Below are 18,298 nucleotides of genomic sequence, written 5' to 3' on the forward strand. Positions count from 1 at the left end.
TTTTATTCTTGAGGCTTATGAGTGGCTTGCATCATACAGTGAACCCTCTGTATTTACTTTCATGCAGTCTTCTCTTTATGGTAGATTTGGATATTGATACACCTACCTCCTGGAGAGTGTTGTTCACTTGGTTGGCTGTTGTGAAGGGGTTTCTCTTCACCATGGAAATTATTCTGCGATCATCCACCACTGTTGACTTCTGTGGGCGTCCAGGTCTTTTTGCATTGATGAGTTCACCAGTGCTTTCTTTCTTTCTCAGGATGTACCAAACTGTAGATTTTGCCACTCCTAATATTGTAGCAATTTCTCGGATGGGTTTTTTCTGTTTTCGCAGCTTAAGGATGGCTTGTTTCACCTGCATGGAGAGCTCCTTTGACTGCATGTTTTCTTCACAGCAAAATCTTCCAAATGCAAGCACCACACCTCAAATCAATTCCAGACCTTTTATCTGCTTAATTGAGAATGACATAACGAAGGAATTGCCCACACCTGCCCATGAAATAGCCTTTGAGTCAATTGTCCAATTACTTTTGGTCCCTTTAAAGACAGGGTGGCACATGTTAAGGAGCTGAAACTCCTAAACCCTTCATCCAATTTTAATGTGAATACCCTCAAATGAAAGCTGAAAGTCTGGACTTTATGTCCATTATATAACTTGAATGTTTCAGTAAACAGGTAAAAAAAACCCAAAAATTGTCAGTGTCCAAATATATACAGACCTAACTGTATTACATGCAGCGTAAAGACATCAACAAAAGGTGCAAGCATCTTTTTGGCTCTTTTTGCTCAAGGAAGCTGGTATGACGGCACACTTCCAGGAACTGACTGGTGTGAATCTGATCGAGACTTTCCTTGCCAATGTGGACAAAAAGGGGGCACGTCTGTTAAACTTCCTCAAATGTGTTTATGCACAAAAACACAAGTCCTGGATGCTCTTTTCAAGCTTCAGACTGAAAGAGGCCAGTCCGTTGCTCAGAAAAACTCGGAGATGGTGCTTCTTTTACTGGCTCGTTTTGGTGAGAAGGAAGAGCATCTGTTCCATTGTGTCGAGAAGACAAGCCTTGCTGAGGAGGTTCAGATGGAGAATGTGTCACCAACACCCTGCCTTATTGTTTGTGGTAAGTAAACAGAACAAAACCCACTTGTTTTCTCTACTGGTGTACTGCCACCCTCTTGTACTTGGTTTGTTTAGTTTCATGTTATATTGTAGCCCACAGTGATATACTGGCTAACACTTAACCTGAGAAATTCAGCCAATAGCAGATTGAATGACTCTTATCCTATGTTGAATGTAATAAGTACCACTGTATTTGTATTTATGGCTGACATTGAAGCCCTTGTTATTAAAGTTTATTTTTTATTTATGTTTATTCTCAGGGTCCTCCTGCTTTGCTGCTGAGACATTCATGTTAAGCACTGACCAAAAGGTTGTCAATGACCACATCACATCCTTCACCTCTGCCTGATGTTTGGCAGTTACTACTGCTTCAACGTACACTACCCAGTGGAACTACGATCAACACTGTGGAGTTCCTCCAATGGTAAAATTTCTTTTTATAATGTTTAAAAAATCAAGCCATTTGATATCCTGCCTCAGGTTATACATCTATCTCTCCCTCTCTCTCCTTTTTTTTCCATAAAGGTGTTTTTCAGTAAATCCTGAAAGAGGCATTAAGGTCGAGTGGAAGAAGAAAAAGTGTTTTCAGTCAATCCCAGAGTCCTCACTCTGATTTCAGACCTTGCAGACCATGAGTGGACTTAGACCAGACCTGGGCATTTTACGGCCTGCGGGCCGCATCCGGCCCTTTGGTTCATTCTGACCGGCCCACGTAAGGTCTCATCTCATCTCATTATCTCTAGCCGCTTTATCCTTCTACAGGGTCGCAGGCAAGCTGGAGCCTATCCCAGCTGACTACGGGCGAAAGGCGGGGTACACCCTGGACAAGTCGCCAGGTCATCACAGGGCTGACACATAGACACAGACAACCATTCACACTCACATTCACACCTACGGTCAATTTAGAGTCACCAGTTAACCTAACCTGCATGTCTTTGGACTGTGGGGGAAACCGGAGCACCCGGAGGAAACCCACGCGGACACGGGGAGAACATGCAAACTCCGCACAGAAAGGCCCTCGCCGGCCACGGGGCTTGAACCCGGACCTTCTTGCTGTGAGGCGACAGCGCTAACCACTACACCACCGTGCTGCCCCCACGTAAGGTTAATTAGAAATTACAAAATAAACTTATTTTCAAATTTTACCTCATGCATGGACTGAATGTGCATTGCTTTTATTTTGAAGTTGTGTTCAACAAAAACGCAATGCGCATGACATGAAATCCCACGAAACCTAATCCCGCGATAACTACTTCCGTAATTTGTCCAGACCAACCACTTGTACATCATCCTTCAAACGGTCCAGCCAATCACATCGTGTGACGTCACCAGCAGGCGCCAGAGCCCGAACCGATCTGTAGATCTGATACCTACACCGAATCGACGTTGTTGCGAGCAGGTCACAAGAAGACTTTAGCCCCCAAAATGTCTGCAAAAAGAAGAAAGGTAGATGCCGAATACAGGGCTTTCAACAAAACATGGACTGCTAAGTATTGGCTCTACCTACATATGTGAACAAACATTTTCAGTGATGAAGTTTAACAAATCCAGGTATAGATCCTCTCTCACCGATGATCATCTGTCAGCTGTGCTTCGCATCTCCACCTCAGATATTCAACCTGACTTTGATGCACTCGTTAAAGACCAACAGAGACTAGATTTCTCTCACTGAACAAATAAAAAAACTGAAAAACACCAAATGAAGTGATTCAACTACAAATGTGGGCATCATTATTATAATATGATGTATCTTGCTTGATATTTGGAGTAGAAAGACAATATTGTGATGTCTTTATTGTGTTTTGGGGTGAATGTGACTGGGGAAAAAAATGGTACAAACATTCACATTTTGTTAACCACTGTTTTGGGGAATTTGATTGAATAAATGACATTTTTTGTAAGGCAACCTCGTTTTTTCCATACTCTTACCAGTCTTAGCAGCTTGTAAAAACGATGTTATTTACTGCTTTATATAAAGAAATACAATTAATATTATGCAGAATTTAGTTCAGCCTTTTGGTCCGGCCCTCCACAAAATTTTCTGTTTCTCATGTGGCCCCATGGAAAAAATAATTGCCCACCCCTGACTTAGACCTACCCACGATGTTTGGGGATGATGTGATAAAAGGTACACTGTTACTTAGACTACAGATATTTTGTTGTTAAAATTATACCAAGAGTTAAATTTCTGAAAGTCAGTGTAAAGTTTTAAAAGGTGTAAAGTTTTACTAGATAATATGTCTGGAACAATTTGTAAAAATACATGTTCAGCTTTGCTGCACTGTTTTTGTGCCTCAAAAAATGAGGTAAACCTGCTAGTTCCAGGAGTTTCTTAGATTCAAATTTCCTTGCAGTTATAGAAGTAGTATTTCTTGAGATTTGTGATGCAAGACTTCAAACTTTTGCTCCCCTTTCGGGATGATTGTATTTGGATAATGTGAAAAAGGAACACCAAAGTGCACTTAAAGCTCTCAAAGTGAGTGTAAAGTTGTCTTGGCGAATTGTCTAGTACAGTTTGTAAAAAGATGGTGTGTTCAACTTACTACACTGGTTTTGTACTTGGAACAACTTGAAGACAACTTGTTAGAATTTCTTAGATTCTTTTCTCTCGCAGTCATTCAGGTAATTATTTTTGTGTTAAGTAAAAATTCAAACATTTGATGTTTACAACCTTGCAGAAGTTAAATTAAATTTTCTATATTTGGAAATCTCATCTCATTATCTCTAGCCACTTTATCCTGTTCTACAGGGTCGCAGGCAAGCTGGAGCCTATTCCAGCTGACTACGGGCGAAAGGCGGGATACACCCTGGACAAGTCACCAGGTCATCACAGGGCTGACACATAGACACAGACAACCATTCACACTCACATTCACACCTATGGTCAATTTAGAGTCACCAGTTAACCTAACCTGCATGTCTTTGGACTGTGGGGGAAACCGGAACACCCGGAGGAAACCCACGCGGACACTGGGACAACATGCAAACTCTGCACAGAAAGGCCCTTGCTGGCCACGGGGCTCGAACCCAGACCTTCTTGCTGTGAGGCGACATCGCTAACCACTACACCACTGTACCACCCTTATTTGGAAATGTAAGGTGGATATTTTTGGGGGTTGTTTGGTACATTAAGCAATTTGAAAATATAAATTCATGCTTTTGTGTGTTAAGTTTGCAGAATAGAATGAATGACAGTGAAAACACTAGTCTGGCAAAAGTTTTATATCCTCTGATAACAGCAAATGAGCTGTTAAGCTGGCTGAATATTTAAAGTATATTTAAAAAAATATTTACATGCATGGAATTAAGTTCTAGTTGATAATTTCATACTATTAACTGAACAGTGAAAGACCATCATATTTCATGGTGTAAACCTTTTTTTCATGTTAAGGCAAAACAGCATTTCTGTAAATCATAACTTTATTTTAAAAGTAAAATATTAAATAAAACAATTTTAACCGTAAAAATCAGCAGTACTAGCACCCTTTTACTGTTACTAGTAGAAAATGTTTTACCATGATATTTACAGGGAAAACATGCCGTTTATTTATTTATTTATTTTTAGAGTTTAAAAAGAAACCTGCTAAAACATTTTATTTTTGCAGTAACTTCTGGGAATTTTTACAGCATAAAGTTGTATTTTATAATTTACAGTTAATCGTGCAATTTAAAAAAAGTTTCATTTATTTTATCATTTATTTTATTTTATGGTATTTTCATGTTAATTTTAGGGCAAAAACATTTTTTTTAACTTATTTTGACAGTAAATTATTCAAGCACCATTTTTAACTGTAAAATCAACAGTACCAATACTTTACCGTAAAAAAGTTTTACTGTAATTTTCACAGTGAAGTTTTGGCAACCACACCTGCCAGTTTTTAATCATTTAAATTCCCCCCCAGTGTACACTGCTTCCCTGACAATAAGCCATGGATCACCAGTGACCTGAAAGCACTTCTAAATAAGAAGGCGGTGGAGTTCAGGTTTGGAGACAGAGAAGAACTGAGGAGAGTGCAACATGAACTCAGATGCCCCTTTTCCACCAAAGCAGTTCCAGGGCTGGTTCAGGGCCAGTGCTTAGTTTGGGAACCGGGTTTTCTGTTTCCACTGACAAAGAACTGGCTCTGGAGCCAGAAAAAACGGTTCCAGGCTAGCACCAACTCTTTGCTGGGCCAGAGGAAAGAACCAGAGGAAAGAACCGCTTACGTCGGCGGGGGGCGGAGTTGTTAAGACCGACAACAATAGCAAGACCGCGAAAGGTTGCCATTTTTAAGCGACGAGAAGCAGCAGCTGTACAAATGCGAAGTCATCCATTATTGTTGTTGTTGCTGCTTCTTCCGTGTTGTTGTTGCTTCGATGTTCGCGCCAAGGTTTATGCAAACGCAGCGACGTAACTGACGTATACAGCAATGTAATGACGTGGCTCCCCTTAGCACCCCGAGCTATGGAAAAGCAAACTGGTTCTCAGCTGGCTCGCAAGTTGAACGAGTTGTGAATCAGCACTAGCACTGGCCCCAAACCAGCCCTGGAACTGATTTGGTGGAAAAGGGGTAAGAGAGAAACGGGGGGTAAAGACACCTACAGGAGGAAGCTGGAGGCCAAACTCCAACAGAACAATGTGAGGGATGTGTGGACTGGAATGAAGCAGCTCACTGGGTGTGAGGTGAGGGACAGACAGCCATCAGTCAGCCAGGAGAGAGCAAATGAGCTGAACGGTTTCTTCAAGAGGTTTAGCTCATAGCCCTCTCTTGTCACCTCCACACATCTAGACCTCCTCTCCCCCATCCCTCCCCTGTGGTGAGCTTTCCTGTGCAGCACCTCTCCTCCTCCACTGAAGACACCAGCGCCCTCCCCTGAATGACTGTGACTACAGGCCAGGTTAGAAGACAGCTGGGGAGACTCCACCAGCAAAAGGCTGCAGGACCTGACAGCATCAGCCCCAGGATCATGAGGACCTGTGTCAGCCAGCTGTGTCCTGTCCTGCAACACCTTTACAATCTGAGCTTGAGTCAGGAAAGAATACCAGTGTGTTGGAAGTTGTCCTGACTGGTTCCAGTCCCAAAGAAGTCAACTTCATCTGACCTTAAAGACTATCAACCAGTTGCCCTCACATCTCATATGATGAAGGTGCTGGAGAGACTGGTCTTGGCCCACCCGAGTCCACAGGTGAAGGTGCTGCTGGACCCTCTACAGTTTGCCTATCAGCCCCATTGTATCCAGCAAATCAGCCAATGCAGGTTTTTTTTCCTTTTTGAGAGCCTCAACGTAACCTCAACTTCCTGTGGACTTCACCAACTCATGGAGTTTCACTACTTCAGTCTTCAGAGCTTTAAGAGATCTGGTAATGTCTTTAGTCACACAGGGAGTGTACTGTTGACAGAAAAGCTTAATTTGTACTTTTGCCACATCCCACTATTGTTGTAAAATGGTAAAAGCTGGTTTTTGAAGTCCCAGAAAAATATAAATCTCTCTAAAATTAACTTAATCTGAGGACTTCCGGTTGGCTTATGGAGTGATTAGATGTGCTTGTGACCACTCTCCCAGAAAAGTTTGTTTTCCCACTTTAAAAACTCGTTAATTTAATTTTGTGTTGAACATACTCTGGATGAGTGGGAAGAGACACGCTAGGGACCAAAAGAAAGAATGCCTAAATATCAAGATAAAAGCAGTTTGGTGGCGAAAACTAGCAACCCCGAAACACAGCAGATGAGCAGCGGTGCGGCTGAAGCCATGAAAACTGGAGGAAACATAAACTCGACTGACTTAATGGCGGCAATTAAGTAACTTAAATCTGATTTGAATGGGGGTAATGATTCCCTGACACAGAAAATCAACCTCTGGGGTCAAGAAATTTAACAAACTCGACAATTTTACAAAAGAGATGCAAAGCCTATCCAGCTGAGTAGGCGAAGCAGAGACTCGGGTGGGGCATGTGGAGGACTGGGCAGCAGAGGTAAATGAGGTGCTTTCAACCTGTGTCAAACAGCAAAAGATTATCCAAGCTAAATTAACGGACCTGGAGTCCCGATCCAGACGTGATAACATCTGCATATTCGGTGTGCCAGAGGGCGAGGAGGAAAGCTCCGTATTATCATTCATCACAACTCTCCTCAAAAGTGAGATACCGCTGCCGCAGGATTTAGATTTGAAAATTCAGCGAGCGCACCGTTCCCTGGTGCAGAAACCCTGACCCGAAGACCCACCCAGGCTGATAATTGTCAATTTCCAGGAGTTCACTACCAAGGAACTGGTGTTAAGTAAGGCTTCTCTGCTACGCTCTGACAAATAAGTTTGTGGTAACTTACAATGTTTGAATATTTCATTTGAATGACCCTTTGGCCACATTGTTTAATCATCTTATATATGGGAAGAGTGGTTTCAATTAAGACATATGTTGGACTCATAGGATGGTGATAGTTCTTTTGCCAGACTTAATAACCATCTCTAATATTGGGCACTCTTTTGATGGGAGGCTTTACCCTCGATCTTCCAACAGGGTCACTCAGATCTCCTCCTCACCTGGAGGCCTACGTTTTCTTATGTTCTCTTTTGTAGCATAGTTACGGTTACTGTCTTTTTTTTCTTTTCTTGGGGGAGACCAATATTTCACGTGATACATATGGCAGGGTCACATAACTTAAAGATCGTATCTTTGAATGTAAATGGCCTAAGAAATCCAATTAAGAGAAGCAGAGTATTCGCAAAGCTCAAAAAAGATAAATCGCAGGTTGTAATGCTTCAGGAAACACACATGTCGAATGAAGAACACAACAAGTTGAAAAGGTTTGGATACTTTAAAAATAGTAGAAAAAGAGGAGTGGCTATTCTAGTGTCTAACTCTCTGAATGTTGAGCTAATTAAGGAAGGAGGAGATAAAGAGGGGAGGTACATCATAGTTAAAGGAAGACTTGATAATGTCCTGGTCACATTTGCCTGTATACATGAGTGCAAGTTTTCCGGCATGTGCCGGAAGCTCAGTTTTTTTCGGTTCTGAAAAAGTCATTTTTCCAAATCGTGTAAATCCATTGAGATTTGGAGGGGTATGGGGTGGCCCTCTCACTGTCTCACTCTCAGCGTATTACCGGGTTACCGCGGTACAGTCTCTGCACGAGACAAATCTTTTCATCTCATCTTCACCACAAACCTCATTCAATTTATACGCCGCTCACCGACGAGCGGTCCTGACTAGCCCATACCTGTCAACTTTGAGGTTTGAAAAAAAGGGATATTTCCCAGATTTTAACTCAAAATAAGGGAAAATTTCGGAAAGTCGAACTTTCCGAAAATTTCAGAAAGTCGGTAATCGAACTGACTTTTCTTCACAAAATTAAATTCGTCCTGCCATTTGGGCAAGTAGCGGCAATACACCTTTTTTGGTTTTGCCTCGCTCCTTTCTTTATTCATGTCTCTAGTCTTGCCGTCTAATGAAACTTGCTCCCTGAGGAAACAATTACGACCATCTTTTAGTTTTGTGAGAAGTTCCGAGCAGTGACCTTGGTCAGACCATAGATTTACATAGAAGACTAGATGCCTCGTCCCCGTTGCCCGTCAGCGAAGTCGAACGTCCGCACATGGCGGCCATCTTACCTCAGACAGCTGGCTTACCCATTACATTGTGTTGGTAGTGATATGTACTTTTCAGATGACCGTAACTTCCTCAAATTTCAATCAATGTTCAAACGGTTTGGTTTGTTATATAAAAAAAACAAACGGAAGTATGTATTTATGATATTAATGATGAATAATCATTTTATGTTTTAAAAAAATACGCATAGCTTGGCGAAAATATTTCAGTATACTACAGACTGTAAGACAGGATGCATGCTGAAATTCCTATGCTGTGAGAAGCCTAACACTGCATACTTATGGATAACTGCGGCCTTAGGACAAATAACCATACAATTTATTTCCAATTTTTAATGAAAATATTTTTACATGTGATAGGGCCGTAGGGGAAGCTAAAGTTAAATAAACAGCTTACTCACTTCCACTGGCGGCTCGTTAATAGGGGCGATTTGGGCGACGCACTCCCAAACAGGGAGGGAGATTTTTTTTTTTATCTACTCCTACTACCAACAGTAATGTCATTGTCCAATCAGGCTAAGGTCGCGCCTGGTGTAGCCACGCCCTTTTGGGGCGATTTCTGTCAGGTTCAGATTTGCCCCAAAATCTCCCATTGACACTAATGGTACGTACTTTTTTTTTTCGAAAATCCTGCTCCCAATGCATTTTCCATTAGGTTTTATGTACGCGCACAAGCAGCGTGTTTACGTCATACGCCTGTTGCGCCGCGCAAGTGTTGCCAGATTGGTTTTAAGTGCATTTTGGCGGGTTTTGAACATAATTTTGGGCTGGAAAACGCAACTTGCGCGGGAATTGTGTGAACATTCTATGAAGATGGCGGCGAGTGTTGAGTGCAACAATACGATAGCGTCTCTGAAAGAAGTTCCCTTTAGTCGTCGTACCAATGAGGAGAAAACGGCAATCAAACAGCTAGGACCTCCTAGACCGAATTTAAACATCAAGCAAGTGTCTACGAAGTGGGAGAAGACCTACTCAAGAGGTTTTAACAAGAACTGGTACCACCGGAAAACTTGGCGAGCTGGCTGTGATGTAGTCAATGCTCTTTTTTTTTTGCTACCCTTGCGTTCTCTTCCACCCTGGAAGTAGCACAGCAGACGGTACAGTGATATCTGATATTTGAATTTACTAGGCAAAAGTTGTTTTTGTGTGTGTTTTACCAATGGCAGTTTAACATTGCCATGTTTTTGTTTTGCCAATGGCAGTTTAACATTGCCATGCTTGGAATATTTCAGTAGCCTCAAGTTCTCTCTGACTTGGTGTAAATTAAGCATATTTTCAGTTTTTATATATTGTACAGTATATGTGTTCACTGGAGCCAGCAGCACCTTACCTTTTTTCCAACTTGTTAAGCCAAGTCACTGACTACAAAACCTTGTGTAACCTTGTGTGTGTATAGCTAAATAACTAAAGCCTTTTGTGTTCATTGACATGCTTGTAATACTTTAAATTTCCTTTTAAGGCATGGCTTTCTATAGGAATTCTTGGGAAAAAAAACTGCAGAATTTATTTAGAATTATTTGTTGTTAAAATGGTGCAATTCCATATAAAAAAAAAACACATAATTAAGCTGCACACGTTTGTTTGATGGTTATGCTTTTCATCTTTTTCAAAACTTAAACACTTGGATTTATATCCTGCCACTTTAATTGCATTCTTTAGAATTGAAGAAATTAGAATATGTTTATAATTAAGAATTTGTGTCTACTTATTATAGAATACTGGAATAATATGAGAAAATAAATGAGTAATGTAATATTAATTGATTGTGATGTTTTGCTTTGAAGGCTTCACAATGAATCTTCCTTAGTTTTAGCCTGGCAAGCCAGACTAAATGTGAATATTTGCCACTCGTAGGCAAAAATATTTTTGGCCGCTAGGCGGGTGGGTCTAGTTTACTAGGCTACCTTAGTTTGCCACCTTTAACTTGTTCAGTGTTGCCACCTAGTGGAGAGAAGAGATAGTCTATATTGATATCTGAATTTACCAGGCAAAAACAAGTTCGGCCAATTGATTTGCTACCTAGGTCAATTTACTTCAGTCCTGTGGACATTTACGGTCCGTGTAGACATAACGGGGGAAAATTGCCCCCCCCTGAAAAAAAATTCAGGAGCCGCCACTGCTCACTTCTGAAACTTCAGAAATACTTAATCCACCTCAAAAACCTAATGCACTCACATCATAGCATAATAACAAATGTAAACTCACATCATAGCATAATAAAAAATGCACTGCCCGAGTAAGTAATAGTATAAAACAGTGACAGCGACTCACGGTAGTTTGTGACAAAAAAAAGCATTTAATTAATCACATGTGGTTATACTTCCAAGGATAAAAAGATATCTTTACATTTACAAAAAGAACATTCAAAGCTGATTATCATGTCAAAGTCAATATATGTTAGCACAGAAGACTGAAATTTCATTTGACTAGGCTCCAATGTGCAGTTAAAATAAAACTAAACATACTGATGTAAACATCTACAATTAAAACACACACATCAGCTTGTCATCAAAGTCAGTACTTTGATTTCCTGTAAATCATAATGTGAGTGTTGGGCTGGGCTTGTGTAAGTCTTCATACCCCTTGTCTGTGGTAAGATGGCCGCCCTGTGCGGACGTTCTGGAATACGCGATGAGGAATCTAGTCTAGCGCTATGGTTCTGACAGTCTTCTTCACAGACATGCAATTAAAATCAATGTGTAATTACTAGACTGCCACCTGCTGTACTGGAGAGGGCGGGGACGTGAATTCATGGCGCGACTTCCTGCTGTAAACTCCTGTCAGAGGCGCGTCATGAATTCTGGACCTACCGACTTTTATATAATGTGAAAATACGGGATATTTTCGGGAAAATTAAAAAACGGGAAGACAGCGGGAAATAAGTCAAAATAAGGGATTTCCCGGGAACAACGGGAGGGTTGACAGGTATGGACTAGCCCGTTGTTTCACGGTGTTATACGTGTGATGATATGTTTCACGCACGTAGCACATTATTCGACCAAATCAACACAGCTATTCCCATGAGTCGCCGTTTCTTTTGGTGCAAGTTAGAACGGTGCTTTTGATTGGCTCACTGTTAACTGCCGTCCGATGAAACTTCAGCTTTTATAATAAGCCTTATTTCGCTTCCCTCCCTTGTGACAGATCCACGTGTTTTGCTTCTGGTTACTGATCAAAATATGTCAAAATGAAGTTTTTATCGGAAGGCTCCAATACAAAAGAATTAGAAAAGACGTCGAGAAATAAATGGAGATGGGAATGGTTAAGCGCATCGGCGTCGCCAGGGGTATTTTACTGGGGCACGTGCCCCAGTATAGATCTGTAGTGCCCCAGTAAAAAAAATCCAGTGACGAAACGCTCTGAATTTTAAACTTGGGAATAGCTGCAATTTAATTAATTCATAACGTGGGGTAGGCTAACCGATGCGCGAAGAAGACCATCTACAATGCTTTTACATTGGTAGTTTTGGCTGGCCTCGCGCACACTAAGCAATGTGAAAAAAGTGTGCGCGTGACATGAGTAACATCTTGGTTGCTATGGGGACCGCAGACTCCAGCAGCCCTCAGATGCAATGAAATTCAGAGCAGGGGAAACCATCTCTCCGTGTTTTTCAACTGTTTACAGGTTAGTAGACAGTAATTCCACTGTCATTTTTGTAACACACACACACACACAGTGGTGCTTTTAGAGGCTTTTGGATTGTGTTTAGAGATGTTCAATGCTGAAAATGCGTGTGCTTACAAAGATATGTTTGGTGATTTAAAAGGTATCAAGTGTGAATACTGTTGGCCATTAAGTACTCTTGGTTGAGTTTAAAAACTCGGCGGTGTTGTATTGTATGTTAATATGTTCTTTTACAATATTACCAACAGTATAAGTATTACATTGCTATTATCACAAATGTTGCAAATATTCATACTGTTATTATTAAATGATTGACCTGGATTCAGTGTCCTCGTAATCATTTTGAGTTTTACAGCTCTAGTGACTAGTTTTAAGCAGGCCGTTTCTAAATATAAATATCAATATATAAATATATATTACATAAAATATAATATCTCATCTCATCTCATTATCTCAAGCCGCTTTATCCTTCTACAGGGTCGCAGGCAAGCTGGAGCCTATCCCAGCTGACTACGGGCGAAAGGCGGGGTACACCCTGGACAAGTCGCCAGGTCATCACAGGGCTGACACATAGACACAGACAACCATTCACACCCACATTCACACCTACGGTCAATTTAGAGTCACCAGTTAACCTAACCTGCATGTCTTTGGACTGTGGGGGAAACCGGAGCACCCGGAGGAAACCCACGCGGACACGGGGAGAACATGCAAACTCCGCACAGAAAGGCCCTCGCCGGCCCCAGGGCTCGAACCCAGGACCTTCTTGCTGTGAGGCGACAGCGCTAACCACTACACCACCGTGCCGCCCAAAATATAATATATATTACATAAAATGTAATATATATTATATAAAAAATATAAATATAAATATAAATATAGTGCAAAATTTTTAGCTCGCGCGCTTCGCGCGCTCGCATACATTTCCTGTGCCCCTTTTGTGCCCCAGTATGGTCTTGGGTCTAGTGATGCCCCTGGTTAAGCGAGTGTGACAAAAACGGTGACAAATGGGGAATATGGCTGAGAAAACCGAATGTCCCAGGAGTTGCGTATTGTGACTGCTGTTCAAAGACTATCAAGTCCGGCTCCAGCGGGAAGAAGGGACTTAAAAGTCACACCGATGAGACTAATCACTTTTCTGATTTTTGTGCTATGTAGTAAAAAGTGAATTCAAAACATTTATTGGTGATTTAAATTGTCATCTGATATTGTGTGATGTGCAAATTCAATGTGCTTTCTTCCAGAATTGAAATTATTCATCACAAGTATCTGCTTTTATAAACATTTTTTTTTTACATTTGATTACCTTTCAATTATTAAATAAAAGTAAGGTAGGTCTTGAAATAAGTTTGTTAGCTTTTTTTTTAATCATCTTTTCTAATGTGGTTGTTAGGTTGAAAACTCATTTGTAGTCAGTAATGGATTATAAAATATAGGTATTTTTGTATATGGAAAAAGCTGAATCTTATTTGCTAAAATCCAGGAGTTTCTGAGGACATCAAGACATGTGGCCCCTTATTTTAACTCAAGCTGTGTATATATTGTAAAAAAGGTATCACAGCAAAAGCATATTAAAAATGGTTGTTTCAAAATTTAAATTAGTAGTTGCTAGATGTTTTGAAATATCAAGCCTTGTACTTGAAATATTATTTCAGATGAATTGAATTAAACATTTGATGTGAATATGCAAATCATCTCATCTCATTATCTCTAGCCGCTTTATCCTTCTACAGGGTCGCAGGCAAGCAGGAGCCTATCCCAGCTGACTACGGGCGAAAGGCGGGGTACACCCTGGACAAGTCGCCAGGTCATCACAGGGCTGACACATAGACACAGACAACCATTCACACCCACATTCACACCTACGGTCAATTTAGAGTCACCAGTTAACCTAACCTGCATGTCTTTGGACTGTGTGGGGAAACCGGAGCACCCGGAGGAAACCCACGCGGACACGGGGAGAACATGCAAACTCCACACAGAAAGGCCCTCGCTGGCCCCGGGGCTCGAACCCAGGACCTTCTTGCTGTGAGGCGACAGCGCTAACCACTACACCACCGTGCCGCCCCTATGCAAATCATATAACTATTAATATTATAAATGTTTGCATGAGATTGCATGAGACAACCATTTTAACTTCTCATTCTCATCTCATTATCTCTAGCCGCTTTATCCTTCTACAGGGTCGCAGGCAAGCTGGAGCCTATCCCAGCTGACTACGGGCGAAAGGCAGGGTACACCCTGGACAAGTCGCCAGGTCATCACAGGGCTGACACATAGACACAGACAACCATTCACACTCACATTCACACCTACGGTCAATTTAGAGTCACCAGTTAACCTAACCTGCATGTCTTTGGACTGTGGGGGAAACCGGAGCACCCGGAGGAAACCCACGCGGACACGGGGAGAACATGCAAACTCCGCACAGAAAGGCCCTCGCCGGCCCCAGGGCTCGAACCCAGGACCTTCTTGCTGTGAGGCGACAGCGCTAACCACTACACCACCGTGCCGCCACCATTTTAACTTGTAATTTAAATTTTTTTTCGAGCCCTAAGGGGGGCTCACCCCCCTTTGTAACACCCCCCCCCGCATGGCTGCGCCATGCACATCTGACTTTGTCAGACTTTTCAGGTTTTTGAAAATTTTATACTTGCACCCATGTATGTTCCTCCAGAAAGTGATAGAAAACTTCTCACTCTGCTCTTTGACAAGAGTTTATTGCTTTAAGTGAAGGGATATTAGTCTGTGCTGGAGACTGGAACACAACTTTGAATTACTCACTAGACGACTAGCAAAAAACATCGCATATGTCAAAAAATCTCAATATCTTAATCAAAGAGACTGGTATGTTTGTCTGGAGGAATCTCCATCCTCTTGAGAAGGACTTCACACATTATTCGGCTACTCATCAGATACACTCACGAATAGATTATTTTCTGATGAATATCTCAGACAGACAACTCTAAATTGACGGTAGGTGTGAATGTGAGTGTGAATGGTTATCTGTGTTTATGTGTCAGCCCTGTGATGACCTGGCAACTTGTCCAGGGTGTACCCCGCCTTTCACCTGTAGTCAGCTGGGATAGGCTCCAGCTTGCCTGCGACCCTGTAGAACAGGATAAAGCAGCTAGAGATAATGAGATGAGATATCTCAGACAGACATAAGGTGAAAGAATGCTCTATAGGAACAGCAGATGTATTGGATCATAACGCAATCTATTTAACTATACACTTAAATGACAGACGTAAAAACACATTATGGAGAACGAATATCGGAATCCTAAATAACCAAACAACCGTGAATGAAATAAAAAGAGACATTGAAGATTGTATTGAAGATGATAAGAATGGTGAAATAGAACCAACAATAATTTGGGATACAGTTAAAGGAATTATGAGAGGGGAATCTGATCTCAAGGACAGCTCACATTAATAAGATGAGGAGAATAAGATATGATAAATTAGAGGAGGAATTAAGAAAATTAGAGAAACAAAAAGAAAGATATAAGATTAACAGACCAGTTAAAAGAAGTTAGAAAACAAATAGATGCAATGGTGGCTGATGACTTGGAAAATAAATTGAGATTTACTGTATAAAACAGACTTATTATGAATCAGGCCCAAAAGCAACAAAGGCATTAGCAAGACGCCTTAGAACTCAGCAAATTAAAAACTCTATATTTAAGATTATAGACCCATTAAGTAATGTAGTAGTACTGGAACCTCAGGGAATAGAAAACCGCTTCAAGGAATATTATAGGACATTATACTCACAACCAGACCTAATAAACGAGGAATAAATTGATAAATATTTGTCATCACTGGATCTTCCCTACATAGAAGTACAAAACAAATCATTATCCGCCCCAATCACAAAAAAGGAATTAGATAGCGCTATCGATAATTTGAAAAACAGTAAGTGCCCAGGGAGTGATGGATTCCCAAATGAGTGGTGTAAGGTTTTTAGAGAGGACCTCTCACCCACTTTGCTGGAATCTCTGAATTGAACTCTAAAATATGCTAGAATACCCCCGTCATGGAAAGAAGCAGTGATATCAGTGATACCAAAAGAAGGCAAAAAAAAGTTATGCGAATCTTATCTGCCAATCTCTATATTGAATATAGACTATAAATTATTCACTTCCATAATTTCTAAAAGACTGGAAAATCTTCTTCCAGACCTAATAAATGAAGATCAAACTGGATTTATTAAAGGCCGACAAACACAGGACAATATTAGATGTACACTACACATTATAGAACAAGTTAAAAAACATGAGTGCAGCCTTGATCAGCCTTGACACCGAGAAGGCATTTGATAGAGTCAGCTAGCCTTTCCTCTATAAAGTGCTGGAAAGATTAGGCTTTAATAACCAATTCATCAGTTGCATAAAAGCTTTTATATAGTGACCCAACTGCCAGGTTGAGGTTAAATGGCTCTCTGACAGGCAGTTTCAAACTTTACAGAGGCACACGACAGGGCTCCCTCTTCATATTATTCATTGAACCATTAGCCCAAGATATTAGACAAAATCATGAACTGGAAGGGATTACCATATCAACAGAGGAACATAGATAGGACTATTTGCAGATGATGTCATCACTTACTTAAAAACCCAAACTTAACATTCCCTAAACTTTTGACTACTTTGGAAAGTTTTGGACAGATGTCAGGGTACAAACTGAACATCACAAAAATACAGGTACTCTGTTTAAATTACACACCAAAAAGCAAAATCAGGAGTAAATATAAACTAAAGTGGGACACAAAATGTATAAAATATTTAGGTGTAATAATCATACAGAACTCAAACGATTTGTATGAGACTAATTATGGTACTTTAAATAATATAATTCAGAAAGATATAATACAATGGTCAACATTTAATATTGGATTTCAGTTAGAGCTGATAAAGATGAATGTATTGCCCAGACTACCATATATCTTTCTCTCACTTCCTGTTAAAATCCCAGAATCCCAGTTTACATCATGGGACAAGCTGATATCCAGACTCGTCTGGGCAGGTGCAAAGCCAAGGGTAAAATTCAAAACTCTTTAGCTAGATAAAGAACAAGGAGGCCTAGCCCTGCAAAACCTAAAACAATATTATTATGCATCTCAATTGAGATACATTGTCTACTGGTGTTCCCCAACATAACAAGCAAAGTGGAAATATATTGAATTGAATGTAAGTAGATTGCAACCCCCTGCTAAGCTAGGGGGAAAAGAATATATAGACCATGAGGAAAACAATACTATTATAGGAGACACTTTGAAAACCATGGTTTGAGATTGTCAAGAAAAACAATATGGAGGGTGACAGCAAACTACTAATATGGCCCTCTCAAAACACCCAAGTTTGGTCCTGCAGTCAGATGCCACTTTTATAAAGTGGAGAGAAAGGGGAATAACAGCTGTTTGCACACTAACTGAAGAGAAAACCTTTAAAAGTTTCGAAAAACTCAAAAAAGAATTTGACTCAGAAAACAAAGATTTCTACCGCTATCTACAGCTACGACACTTTTACGACAAAGAAGTCAATAAGTACCTATCAGCAGATGTTAATGAGATAATCGTAATTCTAACAGATGCTTATAAACAAACTCCTCCAAAGATTGTATCTAAACTTTATAGAGGTTTCCAAAAATGTAATGGAATTAATTCATTAGATGTTAAAGTGGGAACAAGAATTCAATATCACAATGTGTCTGAGAGTGACTGGCATTCATGAATGAAGAATGTTGTCACACACAACATTCTTCAACCAATTCTAAAGGATGGCAGGAATTTGGCTGGAAGAATCTTATACGCTTCTTTATTACTCCACATATAAAAGGTAAACAGTCACAATTACAACAGAAATGTTGGAGGGATTGTGGACATATGGATGCTGGTCACTCACATTTCTTTTGGTCCTGTGCAAAAATAGAACTGTTTTGGAAAAATGTCATTCAAATAATGGAGGAAAT

The 18,298-nt window shown here is 40.6% G+C and overlaps 1 protein-coding gene across 1 annotated transcript in view; it reads left to right on the forward strand.

The window, feature by feature from the left end:
- Window positions 1-988: 988 nt before the first annotated feature.
- Window positions 989-18,298, forward strand: part of LOC132888301 (hydrocephalus-inducing protein homolog) — a 245,581-nt gene continuing 228,271 nt past the window's right edge. Inside the window, 2 exon segments of the mRNA XM_060924370.1 lie at window positions 989-1,118; window positions 6,174-6,458. Of these exon segments, the coding sequence (XP_060780353.1) occupies window positions 989-1,118; window positions 6,174-6,458 (415 nt within the window).

The sequence above is a fragment of the Neoarius graeffei genome, chromosome 6 (genome assembly GCF_027579695.1).
Source record: "Neoarius graeffei isolate fNeoGra1 chromosome 6, fNeoGra1.pri, whole genome shotgun sequence".
Classification (NCBI taxonomy): Eukaryota; Metazoa; Chordata; class Actinopteri; order Siluriformes; family Ariidae; genus Neoarius; species Neoarius graeffei.